The sequence below is a fragment of the Opisthocomus hoazin genome, chromosome 1 (assembly GCF_030867145.1).
Source record: "Opisthocomus hoazin isolate bOpiHoa1 chromosome 1, bOpiHoa1.hap1, whole genome shotgun sequence".
Taxonomy (NCBI): Eukaryota; Metazoa; Chordata; class Aves; order Opisthocomiformes; family Opisthocomidae; genus Opisthocomus; species Opisthocomus hoazin.
Window position 1 is genome coordinate 126,793,954 of NC_134414.1, and position 13,736 is coordinate 126,807,689.

The window sequence follows — 13,736 nt, forward strand, 5'->3', positions numbered from 1 at the left end:
GTGCATTCTCCACACCTCTCAGACTGATGACCAAAAAAAGCTGTTTCCCTTCATCACACAGACATGCTTCTCTCTTCAGCAGCTATCTTATTTGTAAAGGATCTGTAATAATACTATGATTTTTGAAGACTTAACTAAGAGGTCCCAAATTTACCAGAGCAAGTGGTTAATTAGCTAGCAGAAAGAGGCTGGGAGGGGGAATGGATAAAAAGAGAAAGACAGGAGTTCTCTTTTAATTTCCTTGGTAATCCTGAATATTCTTGGATATACTTGAATAGAATTAGTCTATTCAAATCCAAGCATCCACACAGCTGGAACATCAAGACCTGGCAGCTTTACACAGGTGCTGTGGAACAATCATATACCAAACATAACACGGTAACTATAAACATTACAGCAGTACTTTCAGAGTGACTCCTCAAAAGACAAGATCAATTTCTATCAACAACAAGGACAATGTTTTATTGAACAAATCTATGTACAGTACAAAAAAGTTTTTAAAATGAAACACTACTGTTGATTTATTGCAGTTTGATGGCTCAGTTTTAATTTGTACTCTTATATAAAATGCAAAGTAAAATAATTTAACATTCAACAAGGAAGCACAAATTTCCTTTCTTGCTGAACCTGTAACAGCTTTTACAAATTAACAGAGTCCCAAAATGCATACACTGCATTTAATCAGAAAGGTGTTATACAGTACCAAATAAATTAAGAAAATAGTAACACTACCACACCCTTTGAGTCTTTTGTCCATACCACTGGTGTTAAACAAGAAAATAAATGAGTACAGCTGAACCTTTAATGTGATATTAAAATCACAAAGTTTAATGTTATAAATTATCCAAACTATACAATTCATATAGTTTCAATGAATATGGCTAAATAACCAAAGTACCAGTGACCTTTCCCCACAGATATGACCACTTTCAACCTATTTGCAGTATTTCTTTCTTTTGTGGAAGGTGCCTACCAAGGGCAACTCTTCGAAAATTAGAACTTACATGACCTTTACAGTGACCTGTGATTGGGTTAGAGTAGACAGTCTTAAAAGGAAAATCTAATTCCAAGTTCTAGCCACCTGGAGGAACATTATTAGAATACGATTATTGGCAATGAAATGTACAAACTTTGATCCAACAAAGCTCCTAAGCTCATGTATAACTTGAGGCAGCTTTAAGATATTTGCATGCTTACATTACACATGTACTTCAGTATTTCTTGAATCGAAGTGATACATCTTGAAGAAGTATTTCCAATTACATCATATAATGCTCAATGCCTGGGAAAAAAACTCTTTCAATTCTAGATTTGGAAGCTTTTTCAGCTGTAGAAGTTGCAAGCTGAGTATAGGGTAATACTCAACATACTAAAATATCCTTAAAAAGTACGCCGAATTCTCCCCCACATTACAAGTATCTTTTTGCTCCTAGTTGAAGTTGCTTAATACTGCAACTATCTGACGATACCAACAGGTATCAGAGAGTAGTTTAGAGAAAATGCAATGTCCTTTGAAGTAAAAATCATTACTTAAAACAAAAATGTTACCACCCACTTGCTACTTTAAGTCAATTTAGCATATTTCTGATAGGTGTCAGGTGATGCTAATGTTCACCTATGTAAGAATTCAGTTTTCCAGTTCTCCAAAGCGTATATACTGAACACATGGTATAAACAAATGGTGGTGTCCAAGAAAAGCATCTTTGAACAAAAATGGATTTAATGCAGGTACAAAAAATTATGGTCACAGTTTATGCGTGTACATAGATGCATTTATCTACACACTTAAACCAAAGAAAATACAAATCTCAATCATGTTTTTAAAGCATCTTCAAACACATGGAGCTCCAGAAAACGGCAAAAAAAGCACCAAAGATTAAAGGTACATTTAAAAGACTTTACACAAACATTGTTGACTATTGACTGAGTTTTCAGATTTTTAAAATGCTAATACTTTAAAATTAACCTTTTTTTTCCCCCAATATATTTAAGAAAATTTAACTAGATTAACAACGTTAAGCAAAGAAAAGGAAGCCTGGGAACATTCAAGATGGCAACTGGGTCCTTAAAAATTAGTTGGTAACTTGAAAACAAAAAATGTAAAAGTGCATTTTGCTGATAAGATCCCAAGTAATTTTATGTTTTAAAACTTTTAATGTATTTATATATGTAAATATATATGTATAGTGTGTATATATGTATATATAATGAATGTTGTATTTAAATATTTTTTTGCAACTGCAAAAAGAATTCTTTGGTGCCTCAAATGTCATACAAATCTCTGAAAGTGGGCCAGTCATTGGTATTAATGTAATGCACACATACCTGTGATCATAATTTTATAACCTTTTATGTTAATCCAACTCAAAGTTAAGGCAAAAATTTTCTAGAATTCAAGAGTATGATTTTGAATTTGTGTTTTTTACCTCCCAGGACGGGAAAATGAAGCAGAATTAATGCAAACATCTGTTTAATTTCACAGAGGATTATCAGCAGAGGCATTACTGAACTATTAAAGTTCCACAACTACTTAACAGCCTATTTTACAGTGAAACTCTTAGGTTTGCAAGCGTGAGCCATTGCTACAATGAACAGATCTTTTATGTACCTCTTGATTTTTTTACTTACTAGTTTTTACATATCTGTTGATTTAAGCAAGTTGATCATCTTATTATGCCATACACACATTATGATGAACTACTCAGTAAGCGAACTAGCTGAGCAGAACAGTTGGTCTTTGCTGTCCTACATTTCTGTGATGACTCCATTTGTACACACCAGTTTTCACCATTATACCTTCCATGCCTACAATCACACTAAAATTTTCAGCTACCTGCACAGACCAGGATCCCAAATAAAACATTTTTAGGTGGCAAGGCAGGATAAGATAAATTAGAGGATAAATTATCACAGTAATTAGACAATGTGTATGTTTGTCATGCCTCTGTTTGGGGTGGGAAGACCAAAAACTACAACAGCATCCTTTTGGTTTCCAAATGTCCTGTATTTCAATGTTCCATGCAGAGCTCAATGACTCTAATTTCCTGTCTTCACTTTCTCATTTTTTCTACAAACAGTGAGTTTTGGATAAAGTGCTTAATATTTAAGTCTAACTCCTTCACTAACTTCTGGGAAAGGCTATCTTTTCAAGAGATACTATTATAGAGAGTTCTAATGTGTCTTAAAGGTTGAGTCCATATGTATTTTTTCCCTTCCTCTAGACAGTAAATAAGTAGTTACAGTCCTGAGTTGTGAACTACCACCACCAAGCAATATCACGTATGTGAAACAGGCTCTTCCTGATCTTTTTTTTTTTTCCAACTTGACATGTGCTCTGCTTTTGTCTGCTCCCCCCCCTTTTTTTAAAAAACAGGAAGCCATCTCAAGTTTTTTTCAGTCACACCAACAGCGAAGGACCCCTGTATTTGCATAAAATTAGTTTAACTTTGCCCTGTAATGCAGGCTTAACCCCCTTCACATTCTGTATTTGTTTCAATCGGCTTCTGCTAATATCCACACAATCTGTGCAAGTACTGCTTGTATTAGTCTTCCTGCACCTACAACGGATGTTTTACAAGACACTCTTAACATACACATTTACCATAGCCTTGAAAAGGGCATCTCTTGCATCCATCTGATTTCCACTGTGCATAACTTTCACACTTAATACCACATGAACTCACTTTTCCTTGCATGCTCTGTACTTCAAGTTTTTGGCTATTCGAGCATTCCATCCATCTTTGATTTCTTTCTACATTCCTCTTTTTGGATTCTGAGTTTATTAAATGAGCTCCGTGCTTTTTAGCAGATAATGGAATCACATACTCAAAACTTGACAAAAAGAATGCATGGTTCCTCTGTGCTTTTCTTATCCGTATTACAGTAACATAGCACGTTCTTGAATGATTCCTTCCCAGCTGTGTGGATGGATATCCTTTAACCACACATTTACCAACCAATGCAGCTTTCAGAATTGGCTGGTTTTATTTCCATAAGGCAATTAACACCTCTGTTTTCTCTGCTTGCCCAACTATATGCCTTTTCCTTAAACCTTCATGCTAGAAAGACTGTGCTGCTAAGCTTCAATCACACATTTGGAATGAATGTGGCTTTTCAGATAACTGGTACTTTGGGGATTTTGTAGCAACCTTTCTGGACTCAAGACCTGCAGAGCTCCTATTATTCCTCTGTGAGTTCTGTCTAGAAAATGTGCTTTGTCTTTATCAAGGTCATGTTTTTCTTTAGTAATTTGAGACTGCTTTATGATTAAGGCCAACTGGGAAACAAACTTATGCTTCTTCATGTAGTGTTTTCTTACACCACTCTTCATTTGATACATTTTCCCACAACATTGAATCAGGCACCTGTAAAAGAGAATGCACTGGGATCAAAATGAAGACTAACAAATGTAAATCATTCTTTAATTTAGAACACTGCTTATGTTTTTCAACATGTTTAGTTTCACACATGCAAGGAAAGAATGACCCCCTCCTGTTTTATGAGAAGTCTTTCCCATTAGAGTTGCCTACCAATTCTCACCACCTCTTTCTTATTCTAAACAGCACGTCCAATCTGAACTTCCAATTTAGCACAGTATTGTGATTTAATTGTCTACATTCTAGCATATTACAATTGCTTAGAAGTTGTGTCTGTCTTATCTATTCCACCAGGCTGCCTGTTTTCAAAGACCATTTTCTGGTTGGTATTTACCTCCAAACAAACCAACCCAGAAGGCCTGTAAGACTTACTTTCATCATCTGAATCGAATCCAAAGAGCGTCTGACACTTCTTTTGTGCAAGGTGAGCCTCAAGTGCTTCTGAATTACAGTAGATGGTCAAGCAGTTGCCACATCTAAGTCTTTCTGTTGATTTGCTACAAAATTGATCTTGTTCAGAACGAGCATCTACTGTATCAGTCAAAATTTTTCTACGTTTTGGCATGCTAATGTATCGTTCATCAAGATAACTTGGAGGCAATGGTCTAACGTATGGTTTTGTTATGATGACACCATATGAAGTATTCTCTGTTGTCTGATTTGGTTTAGAAGGTAATTGCGAGGCAGCAGCATTATTTTGCGGTGTATCATGACAATTCTGTAAAACTGGTAACACTGACCCATTTTCTGTCCTTGTTTCATCTGCCACTCTGTCCAAAGGTATTTCTGATGACTTTGATGATGTCTGATCTAGGTCACTGTGCCCATTGACTAGTTGGTCGCTAACGACATTACAGTTTTCAGAATTTGGCTGTAACACAGGTGTCTTTTGGTCTATCAAAGTTAAAACTGTAGCACTACTCTCAGATGAACTTTCATTTCCATTGTGAATTACATTATTTGCTTTCTTCTCAACACTTTGAATATATGTCTTTGGTTCTGTAGAATCCTTCCTTGCCTTCCAAGTTGGAATTGGTAAATCTACAGTTTCTTTTTCATTAATAGATTCATCATCTTGGTAACTACAAAGTTCTGAAGCATCATCTGAAGAATCTTTTTCACTTGCATCTTCTGAACATTCTGATGTTTTATTTAAATAATGCTGAGCCTCATGTTCATACAGCAAAGGGAGCTCCTCAAATAGTTCGCAGCACTCTGCAAAATTGCACTGAGCTTTAAAAACACTATGACTTTTTGTATGTTCTGCAAGCTCCGTTGACAGCTTAAATCTCTGATTACAATTAAAGTGTAAACAAAAGTAGACATTTGGATACACATGTCTCTTCAGGTGGTCTACAAAATGTTGTGAATCAGCAAATTTTCTCTGGCAGAACCGACATTTTCCTTTATTCCATTTCATTATATGTTGCTGCACCTTCAAATCAGTTGGATGAGCTTTTCTTGCATGTTTATTGAGGAATCGTATCTTTTTAAATGCTCTACCACAACCATTAGCAGGGCACTTAAAGCTTCCTTCCTCATCCATAGCGTCAATTTCTTTTTGAGGGCAAAAAGCTCCATTCACTTTGTGCAGAACAGGTGACTCTTTACTTGAGCTATCATCATCATCTTCAGGCAAACTTTCTGTACTTAAAGCATCAGGAACATTATTAAAACAGCTGTCACTACTATTTTCAGTAGCATCATCCTGGTCACTTACATGGTTTTCCACCACATCAAGTACCTGTTCTGGATTCTCTTCCTCCACTTGGACCACTTGGTCAGCACTTGGAGCTACTGCAGTCTCTGGTTCATTATCTTTGGAACCATCAGAATTCCCGTTTTCAAGAGACAGAGAAACATCAGAACATTCTACTTCATTAACAGCAGGAGCTTGCTGACCAGCCTCAAGAACTGCAGCAAGATATTGCCTTTCTATCTTCCTGACATGATTCTTTAAGTGCTTCAGCATAAGTCCTTTTTGCCTGAACTTTCTGGTGCAAAGTACACAGGAAAAGCTGCCCTTTTTTTGGTGAGCTTGTGCATGTTTCACAATGTGACCACCAAGAAATTCCTTGTTGCATATCACACAGCGGTGTCTTGGTACAGTTTGATCTAACATTTCAGGTGCCTCAAGAGCTTCATGGTTCTTTTTGGCATTACCTTTGGACTGGGCTTCAGAGAGGTCTTCAGGGTCAAGCTCCCCATTGCTTGCATCTGTTAAACAGACACGTTCCTCACTCAGACCCCTATACTCTGTTATCTTCTCTGTATTTGCAGTAGAGTTTTCCAGTGTACTTTCACTTAAGCCAATGAAGGCTTTATCCCCCAATAATGCTAAACAATTCTGCTTGATCATCAAGAAATTCCAAAACTCAGGATCAAAAAACAAACCTTTTTTCAAAATCGGAAGCAATTCAAAACGTACACGGTTTTGAACTGAACTAGTGCACTCATTGTATTCTTCATCTGCACATTTGTATAAATGTTCGACAGTGTAGTACGATTCCAAGGTGCGCTCAAGAAAAAATATTGAAAGAGCACAAATTCTGAGGATCTCTAAGTCATTTGGCAGAAAATGAGCAATTGCTTTATAAATAAGACTTTTCATGTTGGGATCTTCACGGAGGTCCAGCTGTAGGGCACATCCACATATCTCAACACATATCTGAAGACCATCTTCACCAACCTGCACAAAGGAAATTGCAGTGCACATTATTATAGAGTATGCATAATGGTATTTTCCTTATGGGCTTACAGAAGTCTACAGCTTGAAAGTAAAACAAAAAAATCGGATCCTCAGAAAAAAAATAACTAGTCTAAACAGCGCCCAAACATCTACATCCCTTGTATTTATATTAATCTACCTGCAAAATAGTTAGGAGTTCAGAAAGCATCCTGCTAGTAAATTTTGCCTAAAGGCATGTACATTTTAGAATAATGCTCAAACAAGACTATAAAATATAGCTGAAAATGCTCCAAAACAACATCTGGTTTGCACTGAAAGCTGTAACACCACTGTCAACAAAGCTTTGGATACTTTTGCCACGTGTAGTTCTATAGTTAAAGACAATTAATTATTTTGGAATAAAAAACAAGACTGCAGTAAATCATACCTGATCTAACAGTATCTTCCGCCTGCATCTTCATTACCTAGGCTGTTTCATACTATAATTGGACAGTTCATCTATTTTGTCTCTGTTTTAACTCATTTAATTTGCATTGCATAAAAATACAAGTTTTAAAATATTGCCCTCAATTTTGAACAACGACCACCAGGGAACCCATAACTACCTACAGCCAAGCATTCTACAAGGCCTGACTTTTCAGAATTGACAAACTATCTTTCCATTGAGCAGAATTCCTATTCCACATTTTAGGCTGGGGGTCCTGTCACATACATGTACTTTGGAGGGATGATCAGAAACATACTGCCCAACATGTAGCAGATTGAGGTAAAAAGAGATCCTGGAAGTTTAGAAATAATTAATACCTACCTGTATTTAAATGTGAGTTAACAAATGCATACAACGCTCCATAAGTAGTGGCTTATTAAAAAATGCAGTCATTCAGATACAAATACAAGTTATTCATGTCACCACAATTATTTTCGAATACATACTGAGATTAAAATCTTGAACGGCAGCAAATCATTGCATTTAGAACTATATAGCAGCACCCATGACTTAATGAAGTCATGAATTAATTTATGAAGACCATGAATTAATTAATAATTCATTCAGGGCACAGAATATGAATGAGCTCCGTTCAGTCAGGTTGATGATAAAATACAACAATTGTTTGCAAACAACTCGCTGTCCTGTGTGTGAAGCATTGCACATTACATCTCTTGCAGATGTCTGTGTGGGACACTGTAAGACTAACATCTGAAGTACAAAACACAGTGTACTTTTCTGAAGCAAAATTGCATCTTCTCCTATCTTAGTCTAGCTTTTCCTTTATGTTACATTAAGCACTCCTTCCAATTTGATTAGAACTGGTGAAAGGATTCAAAACTTAACACAAGGGTGAAAGGCAGATACAATGGCATTACACAAGTCCTATTTCCGTATGGAGCCAGGCTAAAAAAGAAAAACCAAAAAAACTCCAACAACTGATGCATCTTTCGCATTTACTCCATGTATTTATTGTTAATCTTCCCATTTATTTATAGAGGATGACATTCCTCAAACTTACTGCAGGCAGAAAGAAAAACTCCAAATTCAGTCAAAAAAACCTCAAACTTAAAAACGCACAACAGATCAAGGGCAATCATAATACTGAAGTATGTTCTGGAACTTGACAAAATTTTAAAGTTAATATTGTGTCCCTTCCTCTCCTACCCCCTCAACTTTCCATAAAAAGTGGCCATTACACAATATAAACATCACTTCTCTAACTAGTTACAAAAAGAATGGGGGTGGGGTAAAATAAACGAAACTTACTTCATCCTTAATGACTTTCATGAAAGGAAAAATTACTCTGACATTTGTAGCAATTCGTAAAAGCTGGTAGCACTGGTCGACAAATACTTGTTTTGATGGGTTAGATTTAAGCTGCAGTTTACTCCAAATGAAGATCAGGTCCCTATAAGGACAGAACAAAATATTTTTATTAGATTGAGTTTTAGAACTCTGTCACCAAGCATGATGCATTACTAAGAACAACTATTTGCATATTCTGTAATTAAAATAATATTTGAGGGTGTAATAGCAATCTCATTAGCACCACATCTGTACACAATGGAAAATGCAACTTAACTACTTTGTTAAAGCATTCAGGGTACCTCCTATCACTAAGCCAATTAAATATTCAACAAAATATTGATGTATTCAGCTTAGTATCAGAGAACTGCATAATAAAATCGGACACTACAGCATCTAGCCCTTAACACCACAGGCAATAAACATCTGTGGTCAGACATTGAAATAGGCTGCCCAGGGAAGTGGCTGAGTCACCATCCCTGGAGGTGTTCAAAAGACAGGTAGATGTGGCACTTCGGGATCTGGTTTAGTAGGCATGGTGCTGTTGGGTGGATGGCTGGACTTGATGATCTTAGAGGTCTTTTCCAACCTATGATTCTATGATATGATAATTATGAAATCAGGCTGAACAGCAAGCTCTGTGTGCTCTTGGGATTAAATTAATTGCAGTACAAAGATGAGGAATCCTTCAGGAAAAGAAGTGTCTGAATGTGAAAAATTGGAGTGTTGTAGAAAGCTACCTTCTGACATGGTCCATTGACAGGAAATATTGATATTCTCCAGTTATGCATACTGCATACAATTTTCTTTTTTTACTGCTGTCATCACTGGTCTTCTAGCCAATAGCAGTAACATGAAATTATCAGGCTTTACAGCTATTCATACATCTCTCTGGTCTTCAGTTAAATAACATTTCTGACTGATACAAGGAAACATAAGAATAGATTGCCAGACTCTACAGCAGAGATCCTACCCAGGTAAGGTGTTTAGTCTATAAAATATAGCTAACTGAAATTTACAGCCTGTAAATTCTATGCACTTTAATTCAGAAACTGGGAAAGGCAACCAGACCTAACTTTTAGTTACAAGAAAATTTGCCAGCACAAACATTTTACACAGGAGTAGACAGAGTTAGGACTAGTCACAAATCCCCCCATAACATTACAATGAAAACAGGGGGACCAACCAACTTTAATTTTCTGTTTATTCTACCAGCCTCCACCCTCAGAAAACACAAACCCAGTTACTGACAAAATATTTGGCTGATCTTCCAGGGTTCTAGTTTGTGCCAGATGCAAATCAGACAAACCTTTTAAGATTAAGCTTGTCTAGTAAGGTCAGTGCCTGCATGAAGAGAAGTGACAGAACTGTCTGTGACAAAACACCAACTTCACTTTTAAATCTAAGACAGCTCTGCAATTCTGCTTGACATTTTAAGAGCTAGATTGTTTTCTTTCATTCAGAATCCAAGAAAACTGAAGTTGAAAGAAAAACCAAGCTTACATGGGGGAAACTGTGAAAAAGGAGTTCTACAAGCAGCTCTACCCACAAAAAATTAGTCTTACAGGTTTTCTGAAGATACAAGCTGTTCACCTCTGCCTTTACCAGATTGGAAATCTAAATTCTTGAAAATCTTTGCAAACTTCACATACAAGTTTGAAGCCACCTAGTGTCTCTGTGCACCAAACCATTCATAAAAACTCAGTAAAAGTCTCATCCCAAAGTACAAAATAAAGAACTAAACAGTGTTGCTGTTAAATGTTACAGCAGTTAAACAATACAACTTATTCTCTGCTTTGTCTCGCATCATTTCATAGCAAGCCATTTCAACACTAATCCCAGAGATTTTGAGGAAACTCAAATTATTCTTCTGAGAGATTAGTGGTTAAAGTGGCTTGCCATGTCTTCAGACAAGTGTGATGGCTGGCACAAGGAAATAGCTGAAAAAGGAATGGAGAAAACTGAAAGCAGAAGGAGCAGCTCCACTGGTGAAGAGGAAGCTGCTAAATCAGTTTAACCACCACTTGACTAGATCCTGATATGAAATAATATTTTTGTCTTATTCCTCCATGTAGACATGGAGGCTTCTTCTTCTCAAGCACGTTTCTGACTTTGATAATCATTAAAGATTAAAGCATTCTTGAAGAGCTGACTGGACTCTATTTCAACCACTTAAATGTTTTGGATACCAACTTTAATGCTGAAGTCAGCAGCACTTAATATATTTCTGTGTCACTGACCACAACACAGATGATAAACTTGAGATAATGTAGGCAGCAGTAGTCTTTTATGTGCTCGATTATTATGGCATAGTAGTATAGTACTTAATGACATTTACTTCTTGAATAGTAGAACTTAGTTGACACTGAGGTCTCTGCTTAAACTATTATGGACATGTGTTGGGGCAATTTAAATCGTTACTGTGAGATCACAGAACTCGGTACCTCTGTACCAGAGGCAACCAGGAATTCCAGCCTGTTAACGCTCTCCAAAATACCAAAACCATTGAGTGTCTCCCGTCAGCAACACAAGAGAATGGTTAAGCCTGCCCTACCTTAGCCAGATCTAAAACCTTTGGTAGTGTTGATCAGTAGAAAGTCTATCTCTCCTTGGGTACAGATAGCAGACTTCACCAAAATGTTATTCAATTCACAAAAGTTACCTAAAGGCCAAAGACTGATTAAACGTGTGGGAAAAATGACTTGACTTCTGAAATCCACTGCATAGGAACCACCTGAAAACAGCCAAAACAGCATTTAAAAATTGCCAGGCAGAGAGGGCAAGCCATTCTACTACACCTGTTCTATCAAAATTTTGGCTGTCTTCCCGAAGATACCACTTTTTGATACTACAAAGTCATTAATCACATCATTATGGACTGATCTCTTAGCAATACCTTGTCCACAAGTATTTCTAGTAAGACCAAGCACAGTTTGCTTTGTGATTAATTTGTAAGTGGGCTTTCACTTCAGAAAAACAATTCAAATCATCTGAATCTAGAATTTATTTTTAATGTCAATGAAAACAGTAAGAGTTTTGTGACAGAGCTGCTTAAAGTCCATCTTCCTCTGAGATATGAGAGCTGATGGTTTAAGCGTTAAGATTTCACATAAGTTGCTCCACATGAAGCATTAGCAATTATCTGCTATTTACAGCTTTCTAATCTATTTTGATATCTTATCTTTGCTAGCAGCGTTTGCTGCTAGATTCCTGCTAGATCTGCAAGGTCCTCAACTGCAGACAAGGCAAGATAATTTATGCTGTGCTGAAGACATTAAAATCTTCCCTAGGGACAAATACACGGTGTGGTTAAATTAATCTGGCTCCTACTTCCAAAAAATTTGAATTACAGTATAGTCATGCATTCAGAAGCTTTGTTTCAGTTTACATGATCTATTAAGCATTATGTCGATTTCTCTTGTTGGGTGCACAATTGTTAAGGTTCAGCATCTGTAAAGAATGAAACTGCTATTCTATTCTGGACACAACTGCTCTGAACTCTTTTCAAAGATTCTCAGGATCTATATTCTGAACTGATGATATCAAACAGTACTTTAGTCTCTTTTGATTTCATTTTTTACATCCATTTTGCCAGAAGATAAGGACAGACATCTTGTTTTGAATAGTAACTTTCAAAATGGACGATGCAAGACTTAATGATCAACTGATTAAGAGCAAAGTTAACATGTTACTACAGCAAAAGGTATAAAAAGTAGGTTTAATTCCAATATTTAAAATGCATTTCTTAAAAGACTGAATCCCTGAAACAGAAATCACTAACAATGTAACATATATGTGGGTTACATCTGCAAATTTCCTGGTAAGTAAGAAGTCAGGAGATGCAGCATTTGGGCAGGAATCAGCAAAGCTGGATTCCGTTCCGAAGTTGGTCACCAGGCTCACACAAACTGTGTATCTTTTTGGCTGAACTTCTCCATCTGTCCTATGGGGACAGTCATGCCCACCTTTTTCTGGACAGACAATGAAAAATGCCACTAGGTACCTGCAACACACTGTATTATAAATGTATGTCATGATCATAATTTGAATGGTTTTTATTCAACACCATCAATTACTCATCCAGTAGTTAAGGAAACATTTTATTAACAAACCAAGCATTGTCATGTCTGACCTTCATACTTCCTCAAGAAAAAAAGGAGACACATCTCACTTTTCCATTCTCTGAAACCTGGGAGCAGGGAAATCCTACACAAATTCTAAACTCCATATTAAAATTAGTTATGCAGACTAATAATTTAATCTCTATTGACTGAAAACAAATTAAATCCTTGCTGACTAAGCCTTTGTACTTAAACTACATAAACAAATTAAGCATAATTTATCAAGGAATGCAGATGTTACTTTAGGTACAGAAATTATACAGGCTAGTCAGAAAGATTATCTTCCTTAGCCATCTTCCAGTCCTCAGAATGATGAAAGTTGTTTTGACAACCCTTTAGAAAACGCTGCTTAGCCATAAAAACATCCAACTATCAAGCTTAGTCAGTGTGTATGAAGACACGCTTACTTAAATGTTTTCTAGAGGACCATCATTTATGTTACAACTCTGTTTATGACGTAAAGTTTGCGTAACTCATAGCACACTTTCAGAATCATATATTCTCTTTTTAGACACATTGGTGACATAGGCAGTCATTTAGTTAGCTGAACAGCAAAATATCTGCATTGCCAGAGAGTCTACAGACTGCATACTGTTACGCATTGCTAATAATAATGCCGTATTTACAGGCATTCACAGCCTAAAGTATGTAAAGGCTCACCCTTCTGTTACTCTCAAACAGTTAATAAGTGTTATGTACTATGTAGGCTACCACTGTACATGACTGCGTGTAAAAAGGCAACAGGCATAACAGAA

The 13,736-nt window shown here is 36.5% G+C and overlaps 1 protein-coding gene across 2 annotated transcripts in view; it reads right to left on the reverse strand.

The window, feature by feature from the left end:
- Window positions 1-435: 435 nt before the first annotated feature.
- ZNF654 (zinc finger protein 654) overlaps window positions 436-13,736 on the reverse strand; it is a 37,925-nt gene continuing 24,624 nt past the window's right edge. For both annotated transcript variants that reach the window (XM_075435023.1, XM_075435033.1), the window contains 3 exons: window positions 8,822-8,963; window positions 4,749-7,065; window positions 436-4,364 (listed from right to left, as the gene is read on the reverse strand). In XM_075435023.1, coding sequence (XP_075291138.1) covers window positions 4,357-4,364; window positions 4,749-7,065; window positions 8,822-8,963 — 2,467 coding nt within the window. In that variant the 3' untranslated portion in view covers window positions 436-4,356. The remainder of the gene's footprint in view (window positions 4,365-4,748; window positions 7,066-8,821; window positions 8,964-13,736) is intronic.